At 47.1% G+C, this 20,140-nt stretch overlaps 1 protein-coding gene across 2 annotated transcripts in view; it reads left to right on the top strand.

Annotated features, from left to right (window-relative positions):
* GNPAT (glyceronephosphate O-acyltransferase) overlaps positions 1-20,140 on the top strand; it is a 355,670-nt gene that overhangs the window by 89,429 nt on the left and 246,101 nt on the right. The window contains exon 6 of one of the 2 annotated variants that reach the window (XM_073671499.1): positions 7,039-7,114. The exons of the other annotated variant lie outside the window; for it this stretch is intronic. Coding sequence (XP_073527600.1) covers positions 7,039-7,114 — 76 coding nt within the window. The remainder of the gene's footprint in view (positions 1-7,038; positions 7,115-20,140) is intronic. 2 annotated transcript variants of the gene reach the window in all.

Here is a 20,140-nt window from a genome sequence, read left to right as displayed (position 1 = left end):
CTTATACAATATGTGTGTGTGTGGTGCGTACGGCTTATACAATGTGTGTGTGTGGTGCGTACGGCTTATACAATATGTGTGTGTGTGGTGCGTACGGCTTATACAGTGTGTGTGTGTGTGTGTGTGGTGCGTACGGCGTATACAGTGTGTGTGTGGTGCGTACGGCTTATACAATATGTGTGGTGCGTACGGCGTATACAGTGCATGTGTGTGTGGTGCGTACGGCGTATACAGGGTGTGTGTGTGGTGCGTACGGCGTATACAATATATGTGTGTGGTGCGTACGGCGTATACATTGTGTTTGTGTGTGGTGCGATGGTGTTCCAGCCTCTTGCGCGGATCCACCAGCGGTTTCCATATTGAGACACCCTTCACTTGGTGTCCCAATATGGCGGTTGGCGAACTTCCACCGCTAGGAATTCTGGGATCCGGACACATCTGGACGGAACAGGATGTGAAGGCATTACAAGGTAAGTATATATTAGATTGTAATATTGGTGATACACATAGCAGAGAAGTGTGAGAAACACTCTCATACATAATGATGTAACTCAGGATAGTCCATTCCGAAAATTTAACTGCCTACTGTCGTGCAAAATTTGTTGACGAAAGACACACAACTAGAGACCTGTAGATCTTTTTCACCCTTTCAGTATTTTACATTCCCCTTTGTGTGGAGCTAAGAGGAGTATGTGTTATCACATTCTTAGAGGTGGTGGATAGTAATAAATTTTTCTCTTTTTCTCCCTCCCCCATGACAGCACCAACGGAGAGAGGGGATCTGCCCTTCAAGGACAGGAAACCTACAGATAAAAAGGGCTGTACCTCTCCCCGCATCAGTTGGTTTCCTGTCCTTGACAGGGGACCTGCAGTGTGCGGTATTTGCAAGAAGAAAAGATTACCTGACAAAGGCAGCGGGGGTTCCCTGCTTCAGCCGGCGCAGTCACCTGAAGCGCCACCGCTGGGCCTGCAGAGTGAGCGGTGGAACACTATCTCGGCATCACGCTGTGGTGCCGGACTTCCGGGTGTCCCTTCTGTGCATTCGTGGGGACGCACCCGAGGGGGTGTGTCAGGGAGGAGCTCCCGGCGCGAAGGCGGGGGAAAAAAAAATAAAGGATGTTTCATAAAGATGGAAGCTCTTGCCCTGATAAGGGGAGCTTTGGTTCCAGTGAAATCCTGCACATCAACTGAGCAGCTCTCGAGATGGAGGGTGACATGGAGTAGGAGTCCGTGGAAGCTCCTCTTCAGCATCCAGACAAAGATCCTTCCCGTCGCCACGGCCATGGCAATGGGAGCGGAAGATCCGGCAGGTCCACTCAACGCAGCGGGGGCTCAAGCGCGGCTTCGGCCATCAAAGGAGATCCTTCGGCGGACCCGGTTCCTCCACCTTCCCCTGTACCCCCTGGTCTCGTCTGATGGGTGAGTGATCTTCGTGAATGTTCACCCTTTTTAATTAGGGCCTCCCTTTTTCTTCTCTTTCAGGAAAGAAAGAGCGTAAACAAGACTAAGCACAAGATTTGTGCCCTCTGCCTTGAAGAACTGCATGCTTCATATACTAAACATCTCTGCAGTTCTTGCATAGAGCAGGCAATCTCTGAGGAAACTCCAAGATTTGCGTCTGAGATCAGATCTCAGTTAAATCTGAGATGCAGAATACCTTCAAATCTTTACAAAGGGGTTGGAAAAGGAAACCTAAATCTAGAGTTACTTCCCCTGTTTCCATATCCACTAGTTCAGAGAACGATGAGGGATCGGTATCTTCCTGCTCTCCTCATGTTCCTCCTCGTCTCAGGAAGAGAAAGGTGGACACAATTACTTCCCTATAGATGAGACTGATAGTCTGATAAAAGAAGTTAGATCCACTATGGGGCTAATAGATCCACGTCCAGATAAGTCCGTAGAAGACATTATGTTTAGTGGGTTGGATCAGAAAAAACGTAGAGTTTTTCCACTTAACGAGAGTCCTCAGTGGTTGATACCTTTTTAATGGCTAACTGAAAAGATGGTAACAAGTTGCAAGCTTTCGAGACTATGCAGGTCTCTTGATCAGGCTAGTATACCAGAAAATCTGAAGAGTCACATATTTATGTAAGTTGTGCGGTGGTGTCAGGGGGAAGGAGGCAGAAAAAGGAGACCGCAGACTCAGGGCTGTGGAGTCGGTACGCCAAACCTGCGACTCCGACTCCTCAATTTCCCTTACACCGACCACGACTCCGACTCCCACATATATTGCTTATATTTAAGTGAAAAATTTATTGTAGTACAATGTGAACATCAGACATTTAATCATTTTTATGATACAATAATCAAGATATTTAGATAGAATATAATGATGGATAGCTGGAGGGATAGATGGACGGACAGAGTGTGATAGACAGATGACAGCTACAGACAGCAAATAGTACATTGCACATATAGTTCACACACATTGTACAGAGAGCATATAATAATCACCTACAATATTAGCATTAGTTACCTTCCTGTGACAGAGATGAGCAGTAGTACTTTCACTGTCTCCAGCTCAGGGCCCAGGAATCGGATCCTGTGCAGGGCAGGCACCCCTCCCCCTCCTCTCTCTGGTGAACAGAACAGAAGACAGGACAGAGGAGGGGAGATTGCCCCCTGCAGTCTGGAGCCAGTGCAGGACGGGAGCACTGCAGTATACGAGTGAGTTTTGATAGGTGCATGCCCCTGATTCTAGGGGGGGGGGGGCAGCTGCCCCCCCCCCCCCCGCCCCTCGCTGGCTACGGCCATGGTTCACACACAGCGTTTTTGTGGATCCGTTTTTTGCAGTAAAGTGCAGTGTCTCTGGGCATCCCAGCAAAGTCAGTGGGTTTCAAGATATGACATTCAGACACATTGTTTTGTGAGGATCCGTTTTTGGGCTCAAAAACGGATCCTCACAAAGAATGAGCATGTCAGTTTGTTCGGCGTTTTTCTAATCTGCTTTTGCTATTGAAAACATTATCTATAAGCTCAAAAACCTTTCAGGTGATGCGTTTTTTTAAAAAGCTGATCTGCTTTTGCAGCTGAAAAACGTATCCTCAAAAAACGCAGCAAAAACGCTGTGTGTGAATGTTGCCTTAGATCAGGAATAGAACAGCCATTTATAGGACATTTCAGAACTTTACCAAATTCCTATGAAAAAATATTCCCCACAAACTGCATTGATCTACTGCACCCAATTTATTATATATTTTAGGAGTCGGAGTCGGTCCATTTTGCACCGACTCCACAGCCCTGCGCAGACTGCGTCAGTGTCCACACTTCTAGGCATCAAGCAGTGTCGGGATCCCCCGCAACGGTACCTCGCATGCCTCAGAGATGTTGGGAGTACTATGAGTCCTCTTTTCTGCACTTCCAGGGAGTCTAAGATCAAAAGAAAGAGCAGAACAGGAGGAGCCGATGTGAAGCACGTCTACTCAACTTAAGGCTCAGGCCATGCCCACAAAGAAAAAGCTGAACAGTAACACCTACAGTTGTACTCTAAAGTTTACATACCCCAGCAGAATTTTTGCTTTCTTGGCCTTTGTTTCAGAGAATATGAATGATAACAATAAACTTTTTCTCCACTCATTGTAATTGGTTGGGTGAAGCCATTTAGTGTCAAAATACTATGTTTTCTAGTTTTAAATCTTATTGACAACCAAAAACATTCTAATGACCCTGATCAAAAGTTCACATACCCTGGTGATTTTGGCCTGATAACATGCACAGAATTTGACACAAATGGGTTTGAATGGCTACTAAAGGTAACATCCTCACCTGTGACCTGTTTGCTTGTAATCATTGTGTATTCATAAAAGCTGAGTGAGTTTCTGGAATCCAGACAGACTCTTGCATCTTTCATCCAGCCACTGACGTTTCTGGATTGTGAGTCATGGGGAAAGCAAAAGAATTGTCAACGGATCTAAGGGAAAAAGTAGTTGAACTGTATAACGCAGGAAAGGGATACAAAAAGATATCCAAGAAATTGATAATGCCAGTCAGTGGCGTTCAAACTGTGATTAACAAATGGAACCAGGGGCTCTGTAAAAACCAAACCATGGTCAAGTAGACCAACAAAAATTTCGGCCACAAATACCACGAAAATTGTTCAGGATGCGAAGAAAAACCCACAAATAACATCAGCTGAAATTCAGGACTCTCTGAAATCTAGCGGTGTGGCTGTTTCAAGATGCACAATAAGGAGGCACTTGAAGAAAAATGGTCTGCATGGTTGAGTCGCTAGAAGAAAGCCATTACTGCACAAATGCCACAAAGTATCTCACCTACATTACGCCAAACAGCAGAGACCTGCCTCAAAACTTCTGGAACAAGGTAATTTGGAGTGATGAGACCAAAATTGACCACAACCATAAACGTTACATTTAGAGAGAGGTCAGCAAGGCCTATCATGAAAGGAACACCATTCCTACAGTAAAGCAGGGAGGTGGATCGCTGATGTTTTGGGGATGTGTGCGCTACAAAGGCACAGGAAACTTGGTAAAAGTTGAGGGAAAGATGAATGCAGCACGTTAACAGCAAATACTGGAGGCAAATTTGCACTCGTCAGCTTGGAAGCTGCACATGGGATGTACTCAGACGTTCCAACATGACAACGATCCAAAACACAAGGCCAAGTCGACCTGTCATTGGCTACAACAGAACAAAGTGAAGGTTCTGGAGTGGCCATCTCAGTCTCCTGACCTCAATATCATTGAGCCACTCTGGGGAGATCTCAAGCGCGCAGTTCATGCTAGACAGCCCAGGAATTTACAGGAACTGGAGGCTTTTTGCCAAGAAGAATGGGCAGTTTTACCATCTGAGAAAATAAAGAACCTCATCCACAACTACCACAAAAGACTTCAAGCTGTCACTGATGTTAGAGGGGGGCAATACACGGTATTAAGAACTGGGGTATGTGAACTTTTGATCAGGGTCATTTGGATGTTTTTGGTTGTCCTTAAGATTTAAAAAGAGAAAACACAGTAGTTTGACCATAAATGGCTTCACCCAACCAATAACCATGAGTGGAGAAAAAGTTTTTTTGTTATCATTCATATTCTCAGAAACAATGCCAAGAAAGCAAAAATTCTGCCGGGGTATGTAAACTTTTGAGCACAACTGTATTTATACAGCTGACAATGTGGGATGGGATCTAAGTTCTCTATCCATCTGCTAGACAACTGATGCTATACCAGCAAATAAAGTTGATAGCTATATCTAAAATACTCACCATTAACTGTCATCACCTATTATACATCTCTGTAACTATTATCCCTGCTAATATTCTTGTAAGGGTTAATTAGTTGAGGAATATGCAACTTGATTGCCTTACTGAGTAAACTTACTCTCGATTCCTGACCGCATCTTTTTCTCCACGGATAGAGGGTTAAATCATATTGCTGAGGATGCACACCTTATCTTGTAGTTCCCCTACATTGTGTAGGAGGCTGGACAAACTATCTATGCCTGCCCACCTGATCCACCTCCTCTGATAACTTTAGAAACACAAACCTAGAGGCGCGTCTAACGGAGGGGCTGGTGACTTGTAACCCAGAAGTCATGTATGCGGTTCACTCCCGGCATCTGCGTTCCACCATCCGGAAATAGCGTCAGGAATTCCTTATGTGACGTAACCGCGATGAACAGTGCAGGTCATATAAAAATGAGATTCCTCATAATACACATGACGGCTCGGAGGGTTTGATGACCGCAAGATGCGGCAGCATTATTATTTCTAAATAGCGGCAAGAGAGCTCACTATCATTACCAGCCTCCCCTGATAAATCGAATAGAGGAAACGAGTTAGGTTCTGATAAACATGGTGCCTATGAGCCTGGATGAGAGATGATTCTGTAGGAATTTTACTCTGTGGTAAGGGTTTTGGGATTTGCTCTGCAATACTGGATATGGGTGAGAATGTTCCATCTCTATTATATAATGATAATTGTTGCTTTTTTGATTGGATCTTGCCTAATAATAATGAGTTTCCCATGCTTTTACACTTGCAGAATACGGTTACCTATAGGCAATAGTGATATAGCGATCAACTTTATTTTCTGTTACAGGATCTGTTCTCTTGCAGAAGGCTTGAGAACTTAGATGTCATCCCACCTTGTAGCTGTATACATAGGTGTTGCTGTTCAGCTGTTTTTTTTTGCTGTATTGCGCCAATAAGTGCTTTTTTTGTTATTTGACCATGTTTCTGCCCTCTGAGCTATTTTAAATGATATATTAAAAGTTATATGTTAATCACCCCATAAATTGCTATTTTATAACTATACTATTGTTCTTATATGATTTATACCCAGCTACTTTCATCTCCGATTAGGTGGCAAAAACTGGTGCGCATTTCCCTTTACACTTAATTTGAGAGCAGCATAATGTGAAGACAGAAAATCCAGCAATGTCATTTACTGGGCTACTTGCTATACTTTTGGTAAAATCACAGATTTATTAGCAGGTTATCACTACAGGATTAGTAAACCTACTACCAGGTAGTTCTGCATATTTATGAGCTCTGTTAAGCCCGCCTCACCACTTTCTGTGCACACTCTGCCTAGGCAGAAAGCTGCCAATCAGTGGTGGGGGTGGAGTTATACAGAGCTCAGCATTCAGAGAGCTGCTAGATCTGCAGCAGATAAAATGGAGATTTTATCAAAACTACAGGAAGCAGCCCTGTAAGTGATACATCGCTGGAATCAGGATCTCTGCTTCTACATCATGCTGCTCTCAAATTCAGTATTGAAAATCTGGTGACCGTTTCTCTTTAAGTGTGTTTTTTTGTGTCTTTGGGTATATATATGCACCTGTCTATTAACCTATCACACTTAATCAACTTTTCCTTTCTTAGGGTTCTCTTCTAAAACCTTGACATAATGTAAGATTTAGGAAGAGTTTTTATATTACCTTTTTGGTAGCTAAATAGGGAGACTTATTAAAAATAATTCTCAGGAAAGATTGTGCCTTTATCATGTTTATTGAAGAATAAATACAATGTATTGCCACAGTCTTTGAGTACATGTCATAGTAACTGGAAACTCTATCCCACAGAACGGATATGCTCCAGTAGAGTTCTTTGTTGAAGGTCAAAGAAGCAGAACTGGCAAGACATTGACACCCAAATTTGGTTTGTATGACCTTCTTGTCTTTTGTATAAGCTGTTTATTGTAAGATGCTCAAGCAAACAGAGGTCGTTGGACGCTTGTTAACTCATTAAAACCCACCTTGTAGACTGGGGTTAAAACTGCAAAGGACAAAATGCAAATTAACTCTCGGGTCCCTGATGGTATTTCTCTTGTCCTGCAGTGATGATGTGACGTACTTGTTAAAAGTGAGTGCAAAACTTAATTATCTCCTTGTGTAATATGTGGACATGCCGAGTTTTCCAAATATCATATTAAATTCAGTGGGAATTACGTAATACTTAAATACAAACTACATCTGATTAATCAGGGGTCTCAGCTGTGGAACACTGACTGATCAGCTTATTGTCTTTGAGCCCTGCCAACAAAGAGATGGCTCAAAGTGAACAACTCCTGTATAGGGAACTTAACATTTGCTGCGGGCAGCATGAATCAGGTTCTGGCTGCATGATCACAGCCAGGTATATTCTCTGAAATGCTCCAGCATTTCTGACAAAATATACCTTAAAGATCCAACCGAGCATCATAGGCAGCAACAAGACTGGTCCAGCGCAGCGCCTGATAGGCTCTTCTCAGTTACGCTAAAGTTGATTGACAGCTCATTGACTGGGTGATTGACATGTCTCTGCCATAATCTGTAAAATATATATGGCTCCAATTTTGCAGCCAGAAGCTGATTCATCTGATTCATTCTATGCTTTGATTCATGTCCGCGGTTTGGACAACATGAATCCGATGACAGGTTCCCTTTAACGAGGAATGTCTAAAAGATAGTTTTTGTTTATTGAACAACCAGTTACCTTAAGGTGCTGAGGTAAGAAGTGACTGCTCACACTGCTGTCCATCCTGTTTTTCTGAAAGCTGAGCGTCTGCTGTGATCTGGAAATAGCTTGTCAATGTGTAGTATAAGTGATCTCCAGATCACTGGAGAAGGGCTTACAAGCACCAGTCCTATTAACATTCTAGGGCAGGTTCCTGTCTGTGTAATGCGACAGCAGCCATTTTAATTCTATAGTGGATACTTGCCTAAACAAAATGAGTGTTATGAACAAATGTTGGTTGGATTTTTGGGCGAAGGGGGCAATGTTGTTTTTATTTTTTTCATATCACAATCTGTGTTGAAAATTTTTTTACAACTTGTATACTGCCCACTGGGGCTATTTTGGAGTTACATTTATTTACAGAAGAACTTTTTAGCAGCTTCATTATCATCACAGGCAGGATTTCAATGACTGGTAACATGTCTGTACACAGCTTATGAGGTTAAGTGCACACTGTGCGTTTTTTATGCTTTTCGCAGCGTTTTCTCCGCACAGAAATGCATCAAAAACACTATGTAATCCGTTTGCCAGCTAATGCAATGACAATCCTGATGTGCTGTGCACATGATGCGGAATTTTCCGCTCAGGATTGTCATTGTGTTTAAATACGTCCATGTCCATTCTATGTAGCGTAAATGCAGCGTTTCCCGCTCACTAACTTTAATTGAAACGCAGCAAACCCGCAGGTATAAATATATTTGCAGATTTGCGGCGGTTGTTTGCTGCATATTTGACTAGTTAATGGGTCAGATAAGCTGCAAAAATGCGCATAGAGCGGTACCCAGGTCGGCTGGGGAAGACTACTTCTCCCATCAACCTGCTGATAACAGCGAGAGCGATGCGGCTGAGGGGAGCAGTAGTCTCCTCAGCCAAGCTGCGTGTGCGCGGTCAGTGAAAAAAAAAAAAAAAGTAGAAAAACACCTGTCCTGTGTCCCCGCGATGTCCCTCCTCATCCTTCGTCCCTCGGGGGCCGACTGTGCATTGCCGGGATCATTGCTGCAATGCTGGCCGAGGTCGCGTGAGTTCACAGCTGGAGATAAGCTGATGAGCGCGGGATCTAACTTTACGGCACTGGTGCTGCGTGGGAACAATAGTGAGAATGTTCCCACGTACCACTGATGCTGAGGTCACTGGGCTGATCACCTGATCTTCAGCTGATGAATCCAAGTGACCTCACTCCTGCAGCACAGCTATGTACACTCAAAGGAGTGATTACACTCCTGTCAGTGTACAGTGCGGTCTTCTACAGCAGTCACATAAGTAATTGCTGTGACTGCAGTAGAAGTGACTCGGATTTCCGGGGGACAATCTGGAATACGTCGTGACGGCGGACAGATAAAGGAAAGGGTTGTTTTTTATTTTATTTTTTTTTTTACAGAAAATCAAGAGCTTTGTGGATTGACAGTATAATAAATAAATTATTAAAACCGTGTGTCATTTTATTTCAATAAAATACTTTATTCTGGCCGTGGCTTTGATTGAAAAAGCGTCATAAACCTTTGCTACTGGGTGAGTAATGGGGGCGTCTTATGGACGCCTCTCCATTACTAACCTGGGCTTCATGCCAGCCGCCAATACAAGGCTGACATGAACCCCAACCCATTAACCCACTCGCCACTGCTACAAGGCAGTGGGAAGAGAGGAGGCTAAGCGCCAGAATTGGCGCACCTTGTGGATGCGCCATTTCTGGGAATTTTTAGGGGTGATATTATTAGCCGCAGGGGCCAGGATCCATGTCCCCTTTCCTGGCTATTAATATCAGCCCGCTGCTGTCTATTTAGCCTTTTCTGGTTAGATTTTATAGGGGGACCCCTCATCAATTTTTTTTCTGGGGTCCCCCCTGTAATCTAGCCAGTAAAGGCTAAGCAAACTGTGGTGGACTGTTAATAGCCAGAGAACATTCTTGGCTATTGGCCCCCTCCCCTGCTACTAATATCAGCCCCCAGCGGTCAGCTTTCCCTCTGCTGGTTATGAAAATAACGCGGGAACCCACGCCATTTTTTTTTTTTTTAATTTAAGGCTCTGTGCCCACTATTCAGACTTAGCAGCTCTTTGGAAGCATATTTTTTCTATGTTGCATTCTGTTGAACACAGGTAAATCCACATGTGTTGTGGATACATTCTAATGGTCAAATTTCTGTTGCGGAGACTAGCGACGACTCAAGAGAATTTGACATGCTGCGGTAATGAAAAACATGCGGCATGTCGGTGTCCACGGGTGATCTGCAGCCTCAGATACACGCATATTGGACATGGGATTTCTAGACATACCATCCACTATGCTGTAATATCTGTATGCTGCAGGTTTGACGCTGCATAAACAAGCAGCTTCAAATCTTTAGTGGCTCCTGACCATGGCCACGTACCCAAACTCACCCGCAGCATGTCAATCTCTGCAGATTTTGACAGATTGAAATGTCATTATATGCGGTGAATTCACATGTACTGACAACAAAAGTGCAGCATTAGAAATCCCGTTTTGAACACAGCAAAAATACGCTGCGTCCAAAGCGCGGCTTGTTGCTGATCGGGGTAACATAGCAGCTAACGAAACAGCTGTAAGGTGTTATTAAAGCCAGGCAGTATGTTTGCCTAATGGCACCTTCCTAGGCTAAAAACACCAGTTCTCAGCTGCCCCAGAAATTACTTGAATGGAAATGCTAATGAGATTAGGTGTAACGGTATATCACCTTGTCATCACCACACAAAAGGGCTAGGTGTCTAATCCCATAAACCCGATCTCTTTAGCATTTCCATTCATGTAATTTCTGGGGCAGCTGCTAGCTACTATTTTTAGCCTAGCAAGGTGCCATTTGGCTAACATGGTCCCTGGCTTTAATAAAAGCTCTCAGCTGTTTCATTAGCCGCTACGTAATGGGCGCGTACCCATACTCACCCGCAGCATGTAAATTTTTGTAGCGGAGACCGAAATGTCATATGTGGTGGACTCGCATGTAACGACAACAAAAGTGCGGCATTAGAACACAGTGTTTTGGACGCAGCTAAAATATGTTGCATCCAAAGCGCTGCTTGTTGTGGATCAGGGGCGGGTTTGACGCTGCGTGTTTATACAGCGTTGAACCCGCAGCGTCCCGATGTTATAGCATAGTGGATGGTATTTCTAGAAATCCCATGTCCACAATGTATGCATCTGAGGCTGTGGATCACCCGTGGACACTGACATGCCGCACGTCTTTCAGGACCGCAACATGTCAAATTCTCTAGCGGAGTCGCTAGTCTTCACAACAGAAATTTGACCACTAGAATATATTGAATGCTGTAAATCTGCAGGGTTCAGTGAACACATGTGGATTTACCTGCATTCAATAGAATGCAGCGTTTTGGACGCAGCAAAAATATGTGTCCAAAGCGCTGCAAAGTCTGAATAGTGGGCACAGAGCATAAAATGTAAACAAAAAATGGCGTGTGCTCCCGCGTCATTTTCATAACCATCAGAGGGAAAGCTGACCGCTGGGGGCTGATATTAGTAGCCGGGGAAGGGGCCATTAGCTAAAAATGTTCCCTGACTATTAATAACAGCCAATCGCTGTTTATTTAGCCTTTATTGGCTAGATTACAGGGGGACACCAGAAGAAAATTGACGTAGGGTCCCCCTATAAAATCTAACCAGCAAAGGCTAAACAGACAGCTGCGGGCTGATCTTAATAGCCAGGGAAGGGGCCATGGATCCTGGCCCCCTCAGCGGCTAATATCACCCCTCAGTTCCAGAAATGGCACATCCATAAGATGTGCCATATCTGACGCTTAGCCTCAGCTCTTCCCACTGCCGTGTAGTGGTGGCGAGTGGGGTAATGGGGTTGGGGGTTCATGTCAGCCTTGTATTGGCGGCTGACATGAAGCCCAGGTTATCCTGTGGCTGGGCTTCAAAGAAGACTGTGATTTTTGCTATACAGTACAAACGATCAGATGATCGTAGGTTCAAGTCCCTAATGCCGGAATTGCAATTTATTTTTTTTGTGTTGGTGCAAAAAAATAACGCAGTAACAAGCGATCTGAATCTCATATCTATCCCAAAGCGCTATCAATAAAAAATTTCTCATCCCACCAGAAATGGGCCCTTGCACATCTCCATAAAGCGAAAAATGAAAACGTTATGGGTCTCAGAAAATGGCGACACATTCAAAGATATTTTTTTTTTCTTTACAAATTATCACTTTTTCAAGTATGTTCCTCCGGACAGCACATCAGGAGGTAGTCCTTCCTTGAAGTATACAAGCACATGATCACAGAGAGGTTAAAAAGTCCCTCCCACCTCCACTGTTTTTCCTGACTTTACAGGGGATGGTCGCATGAGACTTGCTCCTAGGGTGAACATATCTTATCCTGGGGACTCAGGTGGGAATTGGGGGTTACGGCTTTCCCTTCACCCTGTCATGTGGTCCAGGGGCTGACACCTCTCGTGGCAGAGGTCCATCAGCCAGCCTGTGCACCACCTTCAGTAATGCAACATTCCTGGTTGTGACGTCGCTTCTTTCCATGGTCGACTCTTTGCATTACCAACTTGCCCTGTAATCCAGAGTCAAAGGGTATGAGGGAAAGGGTAAAGCCACAGGATGGTGTGGAGGCAGCACAGATAAGAGCACTGTGTACATGATGTTTTGATGGGTTAGGCCTCTGGGCTGATACTAGCCGCACACCACTATGCCAAAGCTGGGTTTTGGGCCTCAAGTGCTGACGTTTCGCTTTGCATGTTTAGGCTTTGTCATGGTTTGACTTAAGTTTGCTGCCTCGTGTCATGGCCACAGGTCTTTTCATGGTTTGGCAGCACAGGGCCTCATGATTGGCCTTCAGAGTTTTAATTTATGCCTAGGCCTCATGTTTGTCCGCATTTTGTGGTTGAATAGCACAGATGTTTCCACTATTATTCCACCAGACCAGGTTTAGTCAGATGACTCCATCTATAGAAGGGCATATGATATTAATATCTCAGGAAAAAAAAAGAAAAATAAAATAAATAATAATAATAATAAAAAAAAAAATATATATATATATATACAGTACAGACCCAAAGTTTGGACACACCTTCTCATTTAAAGATTTTTCTGTATTTTCTTGACTATGAAAATTGTACATTCACACTGAAGGCATCAAAACTATGAATTAACACATGTGGAATTATATACTTAACAAAAAAGTGTGAAGCAACTGAAAATATGTCTTATATTCTAGGTTCTTCAAAGTAGCCACCTTTTGCTTTGATGACTGCTTTGCACACTCTTGGCATTCTCTTGATGAGCTTCAAGAGGTAGTCACCGGAAATGGTTTTCACTTCACAGGTGTGCCCTGTCAGGTTTAATAAGTGGGATTTCTTGCCTTATAAATGGGGTTGGGACCATCATTTGTGTTGTGCAGAAGTCTGGTGGATACACAGCTGATAGTCCTACTGAATAGACTGTTAGCTGCTTTTTTTCTTGCCATAATACAAATTCTAAGTAAAGAAAAACGAGTGGCCATCGTTACTTTAAGAAATGAAGGTCCGTCAGTCCGAAAAAATTGGGCAAACTTTGAAAGTGTCCCCAAGTGCAGTTGCAAAAACCATCAAGCGCTACAAAGAAACTGGCTCACATGAGGACCGCCCCAGGAAATGAAGACCAAGAGTCACCTCTGCTTCTGAGGATATGTTTATCCGAGTCATCAGCCTCAGAAATCGCAGGTTACCAGCAGCTCAGATTAGAGACCAGGTCAATGCCACACAGAGTTCTAGCAGCAGACACATCTCTTCAACAACTGTTAAGAGGAGACTTTGTGCAGCAGGCCTTCATGGTAAAATAGCTGCTAGGAAACCACTGCTAAGGACAGGCAACAAGCAGAAGAGACTTGTTTGGGGTAAAGAACACAAGGAATGGACATTAGACCAATGGAAATCTGTGCTTTGGTCTGATGAGTCCAAATTTGAGATCTTTGGTTCCAACCACCATGACTTTGTGCCATGCAGAAAAGGTGAACGGATAGACTCTACATGCCTTGTTCCCACTGTGAAGCATGGAGGAGGAGGTGTGATGGTGTGGGGGTGCTTTGCTGGTGACACGGTTGGGGATTCATTCAAAATTGAAGGCATACTGAACCAGCATGGCTACCACATCATCTTGCAGCGGCATGCTATTCCATCTGGTTTGCGTTTAATTGGACCATCATTTATTTTTCAACAGGACAATGACCCCAAACACACCTCCAGGCTGTGTAAGGGCTATTTGACCAAGAGGGAGAGTGATGGGGTGCTACGCCAGATGACCTGGCCTCCACAGTCACCAGACCTGAACCCAATCAAGATGGTTTGGGGTGAGCTGGACCGCAGAGTGAAGGTAAAAGGGCCAACAAGTGCTAAGCATCTCTGGGAACTCCTTCAAGATTGTTGGAAGACCATTTCCGGTGACTACCACTTGAAGCTCATCAAGAGAATGCCAAGAGTGTGCAAAGCAGTCATCAAAACAAAAGGTGGCTACTTTGAAGAACCTAGAATATAAGACATATTTTCAGTTGTTTCACACTTTTTTGTTAAGTATATAATTCCACACGTGTTAATTCATAGTTTTGATGCCTTCAGTGTGAATGTACAATTTTCATAGTCATGAAAATACAGAAAAATCTTTAAATGAGAAGGCGTGTCCAAACTTTTGGTCTGTACTGTACACACACACACACACACACACACACACACACACACACACACACACACACACACACACACACACACACCCCATTACTGGCACCCCTTCATTTTTTTCATAGACTGTGCAATACCTTCAGAAATAAATGGAAATGTACCAAAGTTATATCTGCAGGATTTTTTAATTCGTGGTCCAAAGTAGTACAACAATAAAAAAAAATGTTTTCCAGTTTCCATGTTGCAATTTAAAAAAAAGAAACAGAATAAACAGCATGTGCAGTAATAAAGGCACTCCTAATTAATACTTGGTTGCACACCCTTTGGCATTGCCGACAGCCTCCAAACGTTTCTTGTAGCCCTCTATAAAGTTTCTTGCACTTCTCCACACATGTGGAATTATATACTTAACAAAAAAGTGTGAAACAACTGAAAATATGTCTTATATTCTAGGTTCTTTAAAGTAGCTACCTTTTGCTTTGATGACTGCTTTGCACACTCTTGGCATTCTCTTGATGAGCTTAAAGAGGTAGTCACCGGAAATGGTTTTCACTTCACAGGTGTGCCCAGTCAGGTTTAATAAGTGGGATTTCTTACCTTCTAAATGGGGTTGGGACCATCAGTTGTGTTGTGCAGAAGTCTGGTCTGGTCTATTGTTTGACGCATGGTCTGTGTGTTTAGAGGGAAAAGGCCTCCTGTGTGATATCCAGACTGAGCCAGTGTACTGGATGCTACCCAGCCTGTGTGCCCACAGGACTGGCTAACCCGAGACTTTGTCTAAAGAACTATTTTCTTTGTTTTGCCTGCACTGAAGGCTGTTTTATTTTCCCATTTGCTTGTGGACGGTTTATGGAGCAATGAACCGACTTGGACATTTAGTGCTTCCTGTTTTGCCTCCCGATGCACCCAAGTGAGTATGCAATTTGCCGCTTCATAGAAAAAGAGGACTTGAACTCTATAGCGCCACCTATTAGAAGCATCAATCCTACAAGTGACAATCAACCGTTTAACGAGTCATGCAGTATGACTTAGGATAAGAGCCAAATCAAAATCTCAATTTGTAGACACCATGTTTTGGGCTGTTAGCCCTAGTCAGTGAGTAGAAACCCCACAATTGGTGTTAGAAGTGCGAGCAGCGTTGCCTGCAAACACGCGTGACTGCTACAAGATGTACTGCATGTTCTGGGTAATGTCTGCCATAAGCCAGCAAGCAACGACAGACAAAATGGGGGACCTGCTTAAACATCTGGTGCAAGCACAGCAGGTACAGTGTTAAGCTCATGCCCGGACTCTTTGGCGTGAGCGTGGTTAGTGGTCCCACTGGGCCACAAGCCAAGGAGTGCCTGGAGGGGTGTGACTAGGGGCCTCGCCAGATCCGACCACGGATGCACGGCGGCTTAATCGACTCCGTGGTCCGAGGAGGAACGTGGTAGGTGGCCCAGGTGCTACTCCAGGTCAGGCCCCGGTCACACAGCTGTTGCAGGAAAGGGCAGGTTTGGCTGGTATGCAGACAGACGGGTACTGGCATGCACGGCTAGTATGTAGAGAGGCGGGTACTGGCAAGCACGGCTGGTATGCAGACAGGTGGGTACTGGCAGGTAGGTAAATAGGCTGATTAGGGACCAGTACAGACTGGGATACAGGAACAGAGCCGCAGGTGCGGAGGACAAGCCGAGCAGGGCAGAGCAGAGCCGCAGGTGTTGACGACAAGCAGAGCAGAGCCGCAGGTGCAGAGCCGCAGGTGCAGAGGACAAGCGGAGCAGAGGCGCAGGTGCGGAGGACAAGCGGAGCAGAGGCGCAGGTGCGGAGGACAAGCGGAGCAGAGGCGCAGGTGCGGAGGACAAGCGGAGCAGAGGCGCAGGTGCGGAGGACAAGCGGAGCAGAGGCGCAGGTGCGGAGGACAAGCGGAGCAGAGGCGCAGGTGCGGAGGACAAGCGGAGCAGAGGCGCAGGTGCGGAGGACAAGCGGAGCAGAGGCGCAGGTGCGGAGGACAAGCGGAGCAGAGGCGCAGGTGCGGAGGACAAGCGGAGCAGAGGCGCAGGTGCGGAGGACAAGCGGAGCAGAGGCGCAGGTGCGGAGGACAAGCGGAGCAGAGGCGCAGGTGCGGAGGACAAGCGGAGCAGAGGCGCAGGTGCGGAGGACAAGCGGAGCAGAGGCGCAGGTGCGGAGGACAAGCGGAGCAGAGGCGCAGGTGCGGAGGACAAGCGGAGCAGAGGCGCAGGTGCGGAGGACAAGCGGAGCAGAGGCGCAGGTGCGGAGGACAAGCGGAGCAGAGGCGCAGGTGCGGAGGACAAGCGGAGCAGAGGCGCAGGTGCGGAGGACAAGCGGAGCAGAGGCGCAGGTGCGGAGGACAAGCGGAGCAGAGGCGCAGGTGCGGAGGACAAGCGGAGCAGAGGCGCAGGTGCGGAGGACAAGCGGAGCAGAGGCGCAGGTGCGGAGGACAAGCGGAGCAGAGGCGCAGGTGCGGAGGACAAGCGGAGCAGAGGCGCAGGTGCGGAGGACAAGCGGAGCAGAGGCGCAGGTGCGGAGGACAAGCGGAGCAGAGGCGCAGGTGCGGAGGACAAGCGGAGCAGAGGCGCAGGTGCGGAGGACAAGCGGAGCAGAGGCGCAGGTGCGGAGGACAAGCGGAGCAGAGGCGCAGGTGCGGAGGACAAGCGGAGCAGAGGCGCAGGTGCGGAGGACAAGCGGAGCAGAGGCGCAGGTGCGGAGGACAAGCGGAGCAGAGGCGCAGGTGCGGAGGACAAGCGGAGCAGAGGCGCAGGTGCGGAGGACAAGCGGAGCAGAGGCGCAGGTGCGGAGGACAAGCGGAGCAGAGGCGCAGGTGCGGAGGACAAGCGGAGCAGAGGCGCAGGTGCGGAGGACAAGCGGAGCAGAGGCGCAGGTGCGGAGGACAAGCGGAGCAGAGGCGCAGGTGCGGAGGACAAGCGGAGCAGAGGCGCAGGTGCGGAGGACAAGCGGAGCAGAGGCGGGCCGCAGGTGCGGAGGACAAGCGAAGCAGAGCGCACCTGCGGCCCGGGAGGACAAGCGAAGCAGAGCCGGGCCGCAGGTGCAGAGGACAAGCGAAGCAGAGCCGGGCCGCAGGTGCAGAGGACAAGCGAAGCAGAGCCGGGCCGCAGGTGCAGAGGACAAGCGAAGCAGAGCCGGGCCGCAGGTGCAGAGGACAAGCGAAGCAGGGCAGAGCAGGGCCTCAGGTGCGGAGGACAAGCGAAGCAGGGCAGAGCAGGGCCTCAGGTGCGGAGGACAAGCGAAGCAGGGCAGAGCAGGGCCTCAGGTGCGGAGGACAAGCAGAGCAGGGCAGGGCAGGGCCGCAGGTCCGGAGGACCAGCGGAGCAGAGCCGCTGGTGCGGGCAGACAGGACAGTGCTCTGTTAACATGGGACAGACAGGGAAGCACAGGAAGATAGCTAGAACACAGTAGGTTGATACGGAGGCAGGGAAACGGGACAAGCAGAACCAGATACACACAAGGTACTTGCTGTGAAGTGGCGAGTGGACAATAAACTCACAAACAGAAGTACAGAGACAACGAGTAGGAGTTAGGTACTGGTACAAACACTGCAGGAAAATGGAAGGATCGGACAGAGACAAACAGGTAACGGGCTAGGACACAGTTCAGACAGGAACTGACACAGGAACGAGATACAGGAGCGAGCCTGGGTACTCAGCCCCCAGGGTGGCGGAAACAGCTAGGTTCAGGACAGGACCTGACAACTAACAGTTGCACAGAACACACTGTAAGAAAGTGTTGCTCAGGCACCTCCTACTGGGTGGAGGAGGTTTAAGTATCCAGTGACTCACAGCAATAGGCTGGGGACGCTTTAGGACTGCGCACACTGTAACTTTAAGAATCAGGAAGTGCCAGCGCCTCCACCCAAAGCCAGCAGATAAGAGACATGCACACAGCAAGCAGAGGAGCACAGTGCACAACCTGGACTGGTAGGTAAGTTGGCAGTCTTGCATAGTGGGAGATGGTAAGCCATGCCAGCACGCCACCAGGGATGTTACATACAGCAGCACCAGCAATTGTTACAGCAGCACAGGGAGCAGCAGCAGCAACAACAAATAGCGCAGCAAGAGACAAGCTGCTTATGCAGCAGCTCCAATTACTGCCGCAACAGGACCAGCACCATCAACAGCAGCAGCAAATTGATTTGCTCGCAGAGGCGATTAAGGCACCATGACAGCTCCGACTCCAAGGTCAGTGGGCGATTTCTGTTTGACTGTTTGACAGAGTCTACGAGAGGGAGAAACTTCTTACAGAGCCGTGGGTAGAGGTGCTGGCGCCATACGTGACGAGGGAGCCCCAGAAGGCTTACTGTTACTTGGCCTTGCAAGACGCCAAGGAATATGGCAAGCTAAAAACTGAAATTTTGCTGTGCTTGGGGGTAACTATGACTATCAGGGCGCAGCTGGTCCACCCCTGGGCGTATTACCGTGACAAACTCCCTCGCTCCCAAATGTTTGACCTACTGCACCTGGTCCAAAAATGGTTGTAGTGGGAGTTCTCCATCCCTGCGCAGATGGTAAAGTGAGTAGTGATGGACCGGTTTGCACATTCCCTGCCGAGGCCAATACAGACTTGGGTTGCCCAGGGTGATTCCCGGTAAGCTGATGAACTGATCTGACTGGTCACGAGGTATCAGGGCGTTGAGGGTTCCATGGGAATTCAGCCCTCTCCATACTGGGGGGTCCCAACAGGGGGCGGAGGCCCAAATGGTGATGATGCTTCCAAGATCCAAAAGGGCGGGGGAGGTAATGCCAAAGGTCCCTACTGGTGATATTGTATGCTGTATATGCCACGGCCCAGGCCATATTTCCGCCAATTGTCCCTTGTCCTCCAAGCAAATGGACTGCAGCCTGGGATGCCGCTGTTCATACTATGTGTATCCAGCCTGCAGTGTGAACTGTCCACCCAGCGAGAGGCCACAAGCTTGTCCCGTAAAGTTAAATGGTTTTCAAGTAACTGGACTGCTAGACTCGGTGAGTCTGGTGACCCCTGTGAGGGCCACACTTCATCTCCCGCTTATCCCAGGGAAGAAGGTTGGCATCTGCTTCTTTCATGGGAATACTAAATACTACCCCAACCCCTCTCCGTGGCCAGAGTGGACAATGAAATGGCCCATGGTACAGAGTCCCATGAGGTCGGCGTCGTATTGCACCTCATTATTGTAGGCCGGGACTTTTATTTCTTTTGTAATCTGTGATGGAAGGGTTCAGAGTACTGTGGCTCGGATACGAAACCGGTTAGCTGAAAAGAGGTATCGCCACACCCAGAGTATGATGGGTTTCCTGTCTGTGTCCTTGGGGGAGGGGAGGAGGTAGTGTCCCCTGAGACTGACATTCCTGAGTTAGGGGTGACCAGCGAAAATTTTGGGTCTGTCCAACATAGGGACCTAACTCTGAGGGAAGTATTTAACAATGTCACAGTCAAAAATGGTACTGCGCAAGAGCCAGGGGCTGACACAAGATTTCCCTATTTTATGCTGAGTGGGGAGTTATTGTACCGGGTTATGAAAGTGAGGGTGGAGCTTGTGGAACAGTTATTGGTGCCAGGGCCCTATAGTT

Source organism: Phyllobates terribilis, unplaced genomic scaffold (genome assembly GCF_046119375.1).
Source record: "Phyllobates terribilis strain yellow unplaced genomic scaffold, ASM4611937v1 Scaffold_3__8_contigs__length_932513732, whole genome shotgun sequence".
NCBI classification, from domain to species: domain Eukaryota; kingdom Metazoa; phylum Chordata; class Amphibia; order Anura; family Dendrobatidae; genus Phyllobates; species Phyllobates terribilis.
This window is presented reverse-complemented; position numbering and strand designations above follow the sequence as displayed.